Source organism: Pseudophryne corroboree, chromosome 7, assembly GCF_028390025.1.
Source record: "Pseudophryne corroboree isolate aPseCor3 chromosome 7, aPseCor3.hap2, whole genome shotgun sequence".
NCBI classification, from domain to species: domain Eukaryota; kingdom Metazoa; phylum Chordata; class Amphibia; order Anura; family Myobatrachidae; genus Pseudophryne; species Pseudophryne corroboree.
The window spans coordinates 94,915,663-94,927,708 of record NC_086450.1 but is presented as its reverse complement, the minus strand read 5'-3'; the positions used below and the strand labels follow the sequence as shown (position 1 = coordinate 94,927,708).

The following is a 12,046-nucleotide window of genomic DNA, read 5'->3' as shown; positions in this document are numbered from 1 at the left end:
TGTAAATAGTTGGACAGCAGTGAACTCGAACATCTAAAAAAGTAGTAAAAAAAATATTATTATTACCAATGAGTCTATTCTGGTAGATATAATGCACCAGCTGAGATGTAGTCAAAAGATCAACACTACAATGTCAACAGTTACAATGTCACCATTGTTAAAATATCAATAGGCAACATGTCGACATTATCAGAATTTCAACAGGTGAAATGTCGCGGGAAGGGGGGGGGGGAGGATAGGGTTAGGCACTAGGAGAGGATTAGGGTTAGGGATAGCAATGAAATACCAGAACACTGGAGGCTGGAGGATTGGAGGTCTGACTCAGACATGGCCACCGGGACCCAGAAGATGCCGCTGGAGCAGATGCAGCCGCCAAGAGCAGGTAATTCACCACTAGCCCACCAGGATGAAATGTTGACATTCTAACATGTCAACATTTCGTCGGTCTACATGATGAATGCTGACATAGGTGGTCATTCCGAGTTGATCGCTCGCTAGCAGTTTTCAGCAGCCGTGCAAATGTTATGCCGCCTCCCACTGGGAGTATATTTTAGCTTAGCAGAAGTGCGAATGAAAGGATCGCAGAGCGGCTACAAAGTTTTTTTGTGTAGTTTCAGAGTAGCTCAAAACCTACTCAGCGCTTGCGATCACTTCAGACTATTCAGTTCCTGTTTTGACGTCACAAACATGCCCTGCGTTCGCCCAGCCACGCCATGCGTTTTTTTTGAACACTCCCTGAAAACGGTCAGTTGACACCCAGAAATGCCCTCTTCATGTCAATCACTCTGCGGCAAGCAGTGCGACTGAAAAGCTTTGCTAGACCCTGTGTGAAACTACATTGTTCATTGTAATAATACGTCATACGTGCTCATTGCGCCGCATACGTATGTGCAAAAGTGACTTTTTTTGCCTCATCGCTGCACAGCGAACGAATGCAGCTAGCGATCAACTTGGAATGACCACCATAGTCAACATCTACATTATGACCATGCAAGCATTCTCATGTTGACATGTTGACATGATGACATGATGAGTGTTGACATTTCGTATCCAACCCCAGCTGCTAATGCTGCCCACACATGTACAGATTTGGGTGGCAAAATTAGTTGCCTCTACTAAATTTGAGATTAAGCTCTCCTGGCTGTCAATCACCAAAGTCTGTTCTTAATATGATTTACGTATACAGCAAGTAGAGATGGTGAAAAATTCACAGTCCAGTCACAGTCCAGTTATACAGTATAGATTTCCATTTAGTTAGCAAACCCACCTACAGGAAATCAGCAATTTCTCCCCTGTACATTGCTGGCGGGATCAGTACTAAATGCCGCCGGCCGGAATCCCGACGGTCGAAATACCGACGCCAGAATCCCGACCACACAATCCCGACAGGGGTGGCGAGCGGAACGTAGCCCCTTGCGGGCTCGCTACGCTCGCCACGCTGCGGGCACGGTGCCTCGCTACGCTCGGCACACTATTATATTCTCCCTCTATGGGTGTCGTGGACACTCACGGAGGGAGAATATGTCGGGATTGTGGCGGTCGGGATTCCGGCGTCGGGATTGTGGCGGTCGGGATTCCGGCGTCGGTATTTCGACCGCCGGGATTCCGGCTGGCGGCATCTTGACCGCATCCCTTGCTGGCGTACCTGCTTTGGCTGAGTTCCTTTGGAAATGATCTCCAATAAATCCACTGAAGAAACAAAATAAAACCTTGGGAAATTCAGACGTTTGGACTCCAAGTAGTCTGCAAGTGACTTTTCACATAATGTAAGCCTATGAAAGAAGTACATAAAAACTATCTGTCTGGGGAACAATGATATGGCAGTCTGCAAGCAATTAAAACAATCTATAGATATAGCCAAACATAAACAGTCAGATGGTTGCCTACTAACACAAATTACATTGGATCTAACAAACCAAAGCTCAGTTTTTTAAAAGTGCTTGAATACAGCTTTATCAAAAGGAGAATGAACAAGAACATGTGGTAATTTGCTTGGCAAAACATAGAATTATGTAGTCTATAATGTATCACTAGGGATGAGTAGTATGAGTTGCTTTGTGGGAGAGTTTGACACATTTTGTATTTGAGACATATAATAAAACATTTAATGTGATTTGTTTAGTAATAACAGAACATTTTTGTTTAAGATTCCACTATTTAGTTGCAGTGAATTGCCTACAGCGCTTCTCCCACTTTCCTATTTTATATATTATGAATATTTTATACCTTTTATTCTTCTTATGTAACACAACACCATCTGTGGATCTTGTACTCTTTTGTGAGACAGATCTTGCTCAATTTGATTTCTGCAGGCAATATATTTTGGGGTTCTAGGTGATGGGGAACAGGGGGGATATTTGTGTTTGTCAAGATTTTTTCTTGCAAAATGAATAATAATAATAATAAAAATAAAAATAAAGATTTATGTAACATAAATAATTGTGCATAGATCGAATTGCGTCTTAAAATGACAGTGGATTTAATTTTCCTTTGCAAATCTATTTGGACTGTTGGAATGAGCAATATTGACATGACTTTCATAGAAAATAGATTACAAGAAAAGCAATAAAATAAGAATACAGATGCCATTCGGAATTGTAGGATGTTGAGGAAAGGAGGTCACCAACTTCTCCTTGAAGAAAAAAAAAAAGTACACCCACATATTTTATGGAGATCAGACAATAACCAGCGTTTCATTGGGTACTAATTTGTCTCTTTAAAGCAGATTAAAACCTTAACTAATTTGCCTTTAATATCAGGCCGAAAAGGTAATGACTCATAAAATCTGAGCACTGCGTGAAAATTGGTTGCACAAGTCTCTTTGGTACAAGATAAATTGCAATCATTTGTTATTTAATGAAACATTTATTTATACATGTATTTATAACTACATGGATTTTTGGTATTTATAAATATTGCGGCCAAGACATGGCATTTCATAAGAATATATATATATGGGAGGCAATCACGAGACCGCCTGTCATGATGCCAACGCCGGAATCCAGACAGACGGTGAAATGCCACTGCAGGGATACCGGCGCCACAGGCTTTTCTCCCTCTGTGGGTGTCCACGACATCCATAGAGGGAGAATAGATCCTGTAGCAAGTGCAGCTAGCCACTATTATTATTATTGCTATTACATTTTATTTATAGGGCGCCACAAGTGTTTCGCAGCGCCGTACAAAGGACAGTACAGGGAGACAAAACTTAGCATAACAGTAAATAAATAACAAAAATGGAGTGCAGGTAACAAAGAGCACCACAATTCTCAAAACATAATACAGCTTAGATGTAAGTAGCGAGGGAATAATCATTGTACTACTTGGGGCTGGCGGCTATAGATAGAGAGGAGCCTTTACCAGTAGGAGAAAAAGCAGCTAAAGATGGTCGCTGAGTGAAATGTGTCGAGAAGAGGGCTTAGACAAGTGGAAAGAGGGCCCTGCTCTGAAGAGCTAACAATCTAGTGGGGAGGGGCGACAGACAGATGACATGAGGTGCAAGCAAGCAGGTAGAAGCCTGATGGTGGTATGCGAGCAAAGCAGAGATGTCCAAGGCATGGGGCAGGGGGATGGAGGAGCAGTCTAAGGACTAGGTTATGCATTGGAGGGGTACGCTTTGATAAATAGGTGGGTTTTCAGTGCCCGTTTGAAGCTTTGCAAGGTCGGGGAGAGTCTAATGGAGCGGGGAAGCGCATTCCACTGAAGGGGTGCAGCACGGGCAAAATCCTGAAGTCGTGCATGGGAAGCAGTGACCAAGGCAGAGGCGAGGCGACGGTCATCAGCCGACCGTAGTGGGCGGGAGGGAGTATGAAGGGAGAGGAGGTTGGAGATGTAGGGAGCAGTGGAGTTAGAGATGGCCTTGTATGTGAGGGTGAGGAATTTGAAGATTATTCTGTAGGGGAATTGGAGTCAGTGTAGATTTTGTAGAAGGGGAGTGGCAGAAGTGGAGCGGCGGGAGAGGAAGATGAGCCCAGCTGTGGAGTTGAGGACAGATTGGAGGGAAGCGATGTGGGAGCAAGTGAGGCCAGTGAGGAGCACATTGCAGTAGTCGAGTCGTGAGATGACCAGTGAGTGGATGATAAGTTTAGTTGCACTCTGGGAGAGAAATGGCCTGATGTGAGCAATGTTGTGTAGTTGGAACCGACAAGATTGCGCCAGAGCTTGGATGTAGGGTGCAAAGGAGAGGGGAGTCAAGAATGATGCCCAGGCAGCGGAGTTGGGGAACGGGGGAGATGATAGTGTTGTCAACAGTGATAGAGATATTTGTAGGGGGTGTTGCTCTGGCTGGGGGAAAGATAATAAGTTCAGTTTTGTCCATGTTGAGCTTCAGAGAGTGCTCAGACATCCAGGAGGAGATGGCAGAGAGGCAGCTGGAGACCTGAGAGAGGACAGAGGGAGACAGATCAGGAGAAGAAGGTAGAGTTGTGTGTCATCAGCATAGAGGTGGTATTGAAGGCCAAAGGAGTTAATGAGCACACCCAGGGAAGAGGTGTACAGGGGGAACAGAAGGGGGCCTAGGACAGAACCCTGAGGGATCACTAGCGCTTGTTCCACCGCTTGTTCCACCAGTAAAAGGGTATGTACAGTATTTATTTTTATATATATATATATATATATATATATATTATATGTATATATATAAGTCTGGAGAGCTGCCTGGATGCTCAGGGCAGCTCTACACACTACAGGGTGCATGCCTGGAGCATCCTTTGCAGCTTACCCTTGATTTTTCTGAAGAAAGATTCTCTCCTATCTTTTGACTTTCTAATGCTTTCTGCAGTGTAGTAGTTATACTCCAGTGATCACAAAGATCACCAGAGATTATCTTCTGAAGGATCACATCACTTGAAAGAGAAGACACATATCTTTCAAATAAGTGTAACCTAGAGTCTGTGGGTGCCAGGAATGGAAATACGAGGTGGTTTTAGTGCCCTTCCCCATTCCCTAGCTCTTTACTGCTGCCTTTAGTGTAGTGGTTGGGAAGGAGCAGACCTCAATTACATAAACGCTGCCTGAACATTTAAAGTTATCAAAACTTTCAACCGTCCTGAATTCCACCAGCAGCATCTAGCAATGGAGGTAAGTTTTTGTAGGCATTTGGTCATGTGACCAGCGCTCGGGATCCTGGCTGTCACAGTGCCGACGCCGGAATCCCACCCGCTTAGCAGCCCCGACAGTCGGCATGCCGACTGACAGGGACTATTCCCACGTTTGGTATGCTGGATCCCCAGCGCCGGTCTCCCAGCCCCAACCCGTTTTCTAGGCTTTGAACTCCTACAATGCTGAGGATTATTATTATTATTACCAGTTATTTATATAGCGCACACATATTCCGCAGCGCTTTACAGAGAACATTTAGCCATTCACATCAGTCCCTGCCCCAGTGGAGCTTACAATCTATATTCCCTACCACATGTACGTGCACACACATTCATACTAGGGTTAATTTTTGTTGGGGTCCAATTGACCTACCAGTATATTTTTGGATTGTGGGAGGAAACCGGAGTACCCGGAGGAAACCCACGCAAGTACGGGGAGAATATACAAACTCCGCACAGGTAGAGCCATGGTGGGAATCGAACCCATGACCTCAGCGCTGTGAGGCAGTAATGCTAACCATTACACCATCCGTACTGCCCATGAGTGGGGCTTTTCCTTAGTACTTTTGAGGTTTATACTGAAGACCGGTCCAACTGAAGTGGCAAAGTATCACTGCTGATTATTTGGATGGTGCTCTCTCTTCCCATTGCTGACCTATACTAGGGGGACTAAAAGAAGCAGAGCACTGCTAAATAATTAATGTAATTAACATGCTGGTCTTCTAATATGCTGGACCTTCTCCTGTACAAATCCTGGGGACAGGGATTTTGCTTTTAGTTCCTGCATGTTTTGAGAAATGGCATTTCATTGTAAATACAAAATGTTAAACATGAAATCAAGTTTGGGGTTTATATCTCATTGTCATGTATGAGATACTCATATTTATTATGTTTTACAAACTAAATTCATATTGAGTTCAGACCTTTGCTGAAGAGCCTCCAACTTTTCAAGTAGTCCTGGATCATTTGTGACTTCGATGACTATACTCGTGTTAATAATTTTCTTCATTAGACCCTAAAAAAAACCAAAATATATTTATATATGTATATCATAAGAATAATAAAATAATAATAATAATAATAATAATAATAATTATATATATATATATATATACATACACACACACACACACACACACACACACACACACACACACACACACACTCATATTATTTATATATGTGTGTATGTATATGTATATATATATATATAATGAGAGAGAGAGAGCGAGAGAGAGAGCGAGAGAGAGAGAGAGAGAGAGAGAGAGAGAGAGAGAGAGGGGGAGAGAGAGAGAGAGAGAGAGAGAGAGAGAGGGAGAGAGAGAGAGATATGTTGCAAGGGTCATACCTTGAAATCAAAATCTATTTCTTCAAATCTTCTGGCATCCTCTGGAAGTTGATTTCTAATATCTTCTGAGTTAGCAAATATACTTTGCAGATGAGCCCATGTTTTCTGTACTTCCAACCAGACAGAAATAACCAGGTCAGCTACCATTAATTTCTTCTGCCACCTGCTCACCTCCACCAAGAAGAAATCCACATATTTGCTCATCAATATGTTCTGTAGATGTACCTGGGAAGGTAAGTCACAATGTGTGTGAGGTGGAAGTGCTTGCCCAGTGCATCATGTACAGAAAATAAATAGCTGTGATCAGAATTATATATATATATATATATATATATATATATATATATATATACATACAACCATACTATATAACTCTAAGATTTCTAAGTCTGCAATAAATATTTCTGTATAAACTTCTTTACCCTGACAAAACATAAGACACTATAAACCAGCATTTTTCAACCGCTCTGCCACGAGACACTAGTGTCTTGTTTGTGGTTCTCAAGTGTTCTCCTGAACCAAAGATGCCTGCGCCAGTGTGTAGCCACAGCCGCCACTATTATTTTTGCCGCCAGTTCAACTATTATTTTTGGGCAGCACCTGTCTCTTCCTGGTGGCCCTGACCTATGCATATGCAGCAGCATCATACAGTAGGTCACACAAGCTGCATTGCTGGCCCACAAAGTGCTGTGGCTGAGACTCAGGGTGGGATGTACTAAAGGAAAAATGCGGTAAACCCCCCGAAAACTGGGGGTTTTAGCATTTTCAAATTTACCAAGATCCTACCGCCGTGTTTTCGCCGTCCAGGGTATCGCCATCTTTGGATGGCGATACCCTATAGAAGCCTATGGGCTTCTTATCGCCGACCGTCGCAGACACCTCCACCCCGGCACACCTTCCTCCAGGCTGCCCTGGACCTGGAAGGTAATCTCCTCCTCTCCTAGCAACACAGCCGGAGGTCATCCGGCTGCAGGGGGGAGGAGGAGGCGCCGAGGGCAGCCTGCTGCTGCTTCCCGGCGTCTAGGCAGTCTGGAGAGCCGAGGGAGATGACCACCTTAGTACATATGCGATCAACATCGCTGCGGTAAGCGGCGAGGAGCGGCGATGTATCTTAATACATCCCGCCCTCAGAGTCTTGCTGTTGCTGCTGCTACTCTAGGGGCTGCAATAAGTCCCACCACTGAGGAGGAGTGTTTTCATATTTTATTTTCATCTGAGGGCCAACGTGAATTTTTTTTCTCATCTGGGGGACAATGTGCTTTATTTTTGTTTTCTATTGAGGACAGTGTTTTGTTCTGTTTTCTGTGGTTGCCAATGTGTGTGTATTTTCCCCATGGGAGACTAATGGTGTGCCTTGGCAATTTTAAAATCTTGTATGGTGTGTCGCGAGTTGAAAAAGAATGAAAATCAGTGCTTTAAACTGTACCTATTGCAAAAACACTGACATTTTATATGCTGTACCAACATGCATGAGAATGGCACGGATCAATTCACTATGGCTAGTGATATACTGGTACTTTATTCTGGTTATTATTATTTATTTATATTGCGCCACCAATTTACGCAGTGCCAGGGGCATAGCCAGAACTATGTGGGCCCATAGCAACATTTTGAAGGGGCCCCGTCCCAATGCTTCTAGAGAGACACTTCTCTGCTCAGTTGTTAATTTTCTGCCCTATAATAGTGCCCTAGTTCATTTTTCATAGTAGAGCCTTATTTAATGTTATGCCCCATACTAGTGCCCTAGTTTCTTTTATGAATCGCAGTAGTGCTTAATTTTACCCTATGTCACATGTCAGAGCTGCCAGTACACATTATGCCGCACAGTATCCCTAATTCACATTATGATATATAGTGCTCCCTGTTCATATTGTGATACATTACAGTGCCCGGTTCATATTCCATAACATTAAAATGCCCTCCAGTTAATTTTATACCACACTACAATGAGCAGTTCCAGGGGCATACCTAGATATATTGCAGGCCCCAAAGTCTGAAAGGACCCCTACGTACCACTCAATGTCAAAAAATTTATATTACACATGTAACTTTGACAGCTCTGGGCCCAATAGCAGCTGTACTGCCTGCACCTATGGTAGCTACGCCCTTGTGCAGTGCTGTACAAAGAATATAATGTATGTTAATCATTTCAGTTCCTGTCCCATTGGAGCTCACAGTCTAAATTCTTCATAATCCACTTAACCTACCAGTATGTTTTGGGAGATTGGCAGGAAACTGACGCACCAAGAGGAGATCCATGCACGGGGTGGACGTACAAACGCCACACCAATAGGTCATGACTGGGAATTGAACTCAATACCTCAGTTCTGTCAGGTACAGAGATGTGCAGTGAAGTAAATGTCTGAAGAGGCACTGGCTAGTACCAGAGCTAGATTTACACACAATATATGAGCCCAAGAGTCTATGTGGTCATTATAGAAAGATGCAGCAGTATATGCTGCTGGAAATTTGGTGAATATTGATCAGAGATGTGCAGAAAAGGGAGACAGGTGAGCCAGGGCATAGCCAGAACTTTATGGGCCCTGTCTCATTGCTTCTAGAGAGACACCTATCCGCAGACGGTGTTACTTTTATTCCCCCTAAAAGTGCCCTAGTTCATTTTCCGAATCATAGTTGTGCAATAGTTCACATTATGGCACATTGTAGGGCTGCCAGTACACATTATGCAACACAGTACCCCCAATTCACATTATGACATACAGTGTCCCCAGTTCATATTATGCCACATTGCAGTGCTGCCCCAGTTCATATTATGCCACACTATAGTGTCTCTACTTCATATTGTGCTACATTACAGAGCCCTAGTTCATATTATGAAACGTTATAATGCCCAGTTTATATTATGCCACATTACAGTGCCCGAAGATCATATTATGTAACATTATAATGCCCTCAAGTTCATTTTATACCAAATTACAATAAGCAGTTCCAGGAGTATTGCAAGATATATTGTAGGCCCCAAGGCAAAAGTTTGTAAGGGCCCCTATGTGCCACCCAATGGTGAAAAATGTATATAACACATGTAATTTTGACATGAATGGTGGGCCAATCCCAGCTCTGGGCCCCATAGCAGCTGCACTTCCTGCACCTATGATAGCTACAGCCTTACAGGTGAGGCACTGCCTGTCATGAGTCACCAGCGCGGCTCATCACTTCAGCAGGTTCCGGCTGTTGCTAGGCAGCCAGCACGCCACATCACTCTGCCGCATGGGCCGCTGGTCCCGCCAGTTGCTGAGTGACCAAAACACCAGGTGGCCGCAGGGCACTCTGGGCCTAGATTAACTTGACAGCCAGAGCTTGGCTGTACGTGCTTTTGTGCAGCTGATGTGTGTATCTCTTAGAGAGGCTGGTCCTCTCCACAGCTGCCGACTGGTTCTTGTCTTTGTTATTACTGGGGACATTCTGTGTATCTGGCACTATACTGGGGGCATTATGTATACCTAACACTATACTGGGGGCATTATATGTACCTGGCACTATACTGGAATGTTATATGTAGCTGGCACTATACTGGGACATTATGTGTAACTGACACTATACTGTGGACATTATGTGTAAGGAGCACTACTGTGTTTATTATGTGTAAGGCTATTAAGTGTGTGTGTGTGTGTGTGTGTGTGTGTGTGTGTGTGTGTGTGTGTGTGTGTGTGTGTGTGTGTGTGTGTGTGTGTGTAGAGGGGTATATTATATATATATATATATATATATATATCTATCAAAACAATACTCTGCCTCTGCGCTGATAAGTGTAGTATACTTAATACAAATTACTGCACTGGATGTAGGAATGCAGCCTTATTCTTTTAAATTCCCTTTTAGAAGGAATTGAAAATAAGAATATATAACACAATAGAAGAATTGGCGCCCACAATACGTATCAATACTTAATAATGTAAACAAACCCTTTTAAAAATCTTTACTCCTAAAACATAATGGTGACATGTTCCATCTAAAAACTTTTATTATTGTAAAAACATACAATCAATATTTGTACATAGAAAAAGTGGTAACTCACTTCACCCTTTTTACAGATCAATGACCACAGTAGCATTTTACAGGTGATATTCTGTAATATCCACTTTTTCTTTAACATGAGCTTCATAAGAAGACAACCCGACGCGTTTCATCTTTTCTCCAAGACTTCATCAGGGGTGGATCTCAACTAAATGGTAAGTATGAATAGTATATAGATCCACAATCTCAACGGCTCATTCGTGAATGCTTGATGACAAGACCCTATAGGTCCCTAGGACTTCAAATTGGCCACTCAGTCAAGCCTTGTAGTGACAATTTGCACATGGAAAATCAGATGATCAGGTTCAGAGACAAATCACTTAGTAGGCGAACCTTATAGTGAGACAATTTGCACATGGAAAATCAGATGCTCAGGTTCAGAGACAAATCACTTAGTAGGCGAACCCTCAATAGATCTGCAAAGGTGGCTCAGCATCTGACACAGATGCTGAGTCACCTGACCTTAAGTCCAGTTGACTGCCTAAGTACCGGGGAGTGTATAAAACTCCTTGGGAACGGGTTGTTGCTATTGGCAGAAGATCTCAGTAGGAGGCTCATTCATATGCAGGGGCGTTTCCTAACACTATCATAGACTTTTTACTATAAAAAAAAATACTAGAATAATACAAAGAAGATATTTATAATATTTTCTTTGTATTTTTATATAATTTTTATAGACAAAACTCTAGAGTATACTGGGATATGACAGGAAAAGCACTGCCTCACCTCACCGCATGTCACTGGCTGAGGTAGTAATGCTTGTTAGTATTCTATAGCCTGCCAATCAAGACAAGGAGGCAGAAGAAGCATCCCTCTTCAGTCTCCAGTTGCCAGGTTGCCATGGCAACTAAGTTTTACAAGAGCAAAGTACTACTAAAGCTAGTAGTTAAAGAAAAAAAAGCACTCCGGGGGTGGTTGTAGCCTGAGTGGGCACAACTGAGGAGTGCATGCCCACCCCATTCAATCATTGTGGCTCAGCCTCCTCTGTTCTGCCTGAAGGATGGCGCCAAGTTGGTTGCTAGCTAGTGTCCAGACCTTCTCCCTGCCACTGCAGCACTGCCAGCGCAATGAACGAAGAGTGAGATCCACGGGGGAGCTGGATGCTGCCAGTTGGAAGCAGGTAGCAGCTTATTGATCAAATCAGGAGGGTCATCATAATGTCAAGATGCACTATAATAATGTTTGTCTGCTGAAGGATCCTAATGTGTGGCATAATGTATATTTGGGCCCTACAATATGGCATAATGTGCATTTTGACCCTACGATGTGGCATAATTGTATTTGGGCACTACTGTGTGGCATAATGTGTATTTGGGCACTACTATGTGGCATAGTGTGTATTTGGGCCCTACTGTGTGGCATAATGTGTATTTTGGGCCCTACTATGTGGTATAGTGTGTATTTGGGCCCTACTATGTGGCATAGTGTGCATTTGGGCCCTACTGTGTGGCATAATGTGTATTTTGGGCCCTACTATGTGGCATAGTTTGTATTTGGACCACACTGTGTGGAATAATTTAAATTTGAGACCTACTGTGTGGCATAATGTGTATTTGCACCCTAT

The 12,046-nt window shown here is 43.2% G+C and overlaps 1 protein-coding gene across 4 annotated transcripts in view; it reads right to left on the bottom strand.

The window, feature by feature from the left end:
• LOC134944673 (dynein axonemal heavy chain 11-like) overlaps positions 1–12,046 on the bottom strand; it is a 697,358-nt gene that overhangs the window by 520,075 nt on the left and 165,237 nt on the right. For all 4 annotated transcript variants that reach the window (XM_063933444.1, XM_063933440.1, XM_063933442.1 and 1 more), the window contains 3 exons: positions 6,448–6,672; positions 6,023–6,114; positions 1,646–1,772 (listed from right to left, as the gene is read on the bottom strand). In XM_063933444.1, coding sequence (XP_063789514.1) covers positions 1,646–1,772; positions 6,023–6,114; positions 6,448–6,672 — 444 coding nt within the window. The remainder of the gene's footprint in view (positions 1–1,645; positions 1,773–6,022; positions 6,115–6,447; positions 6,673–12,046) is intronic.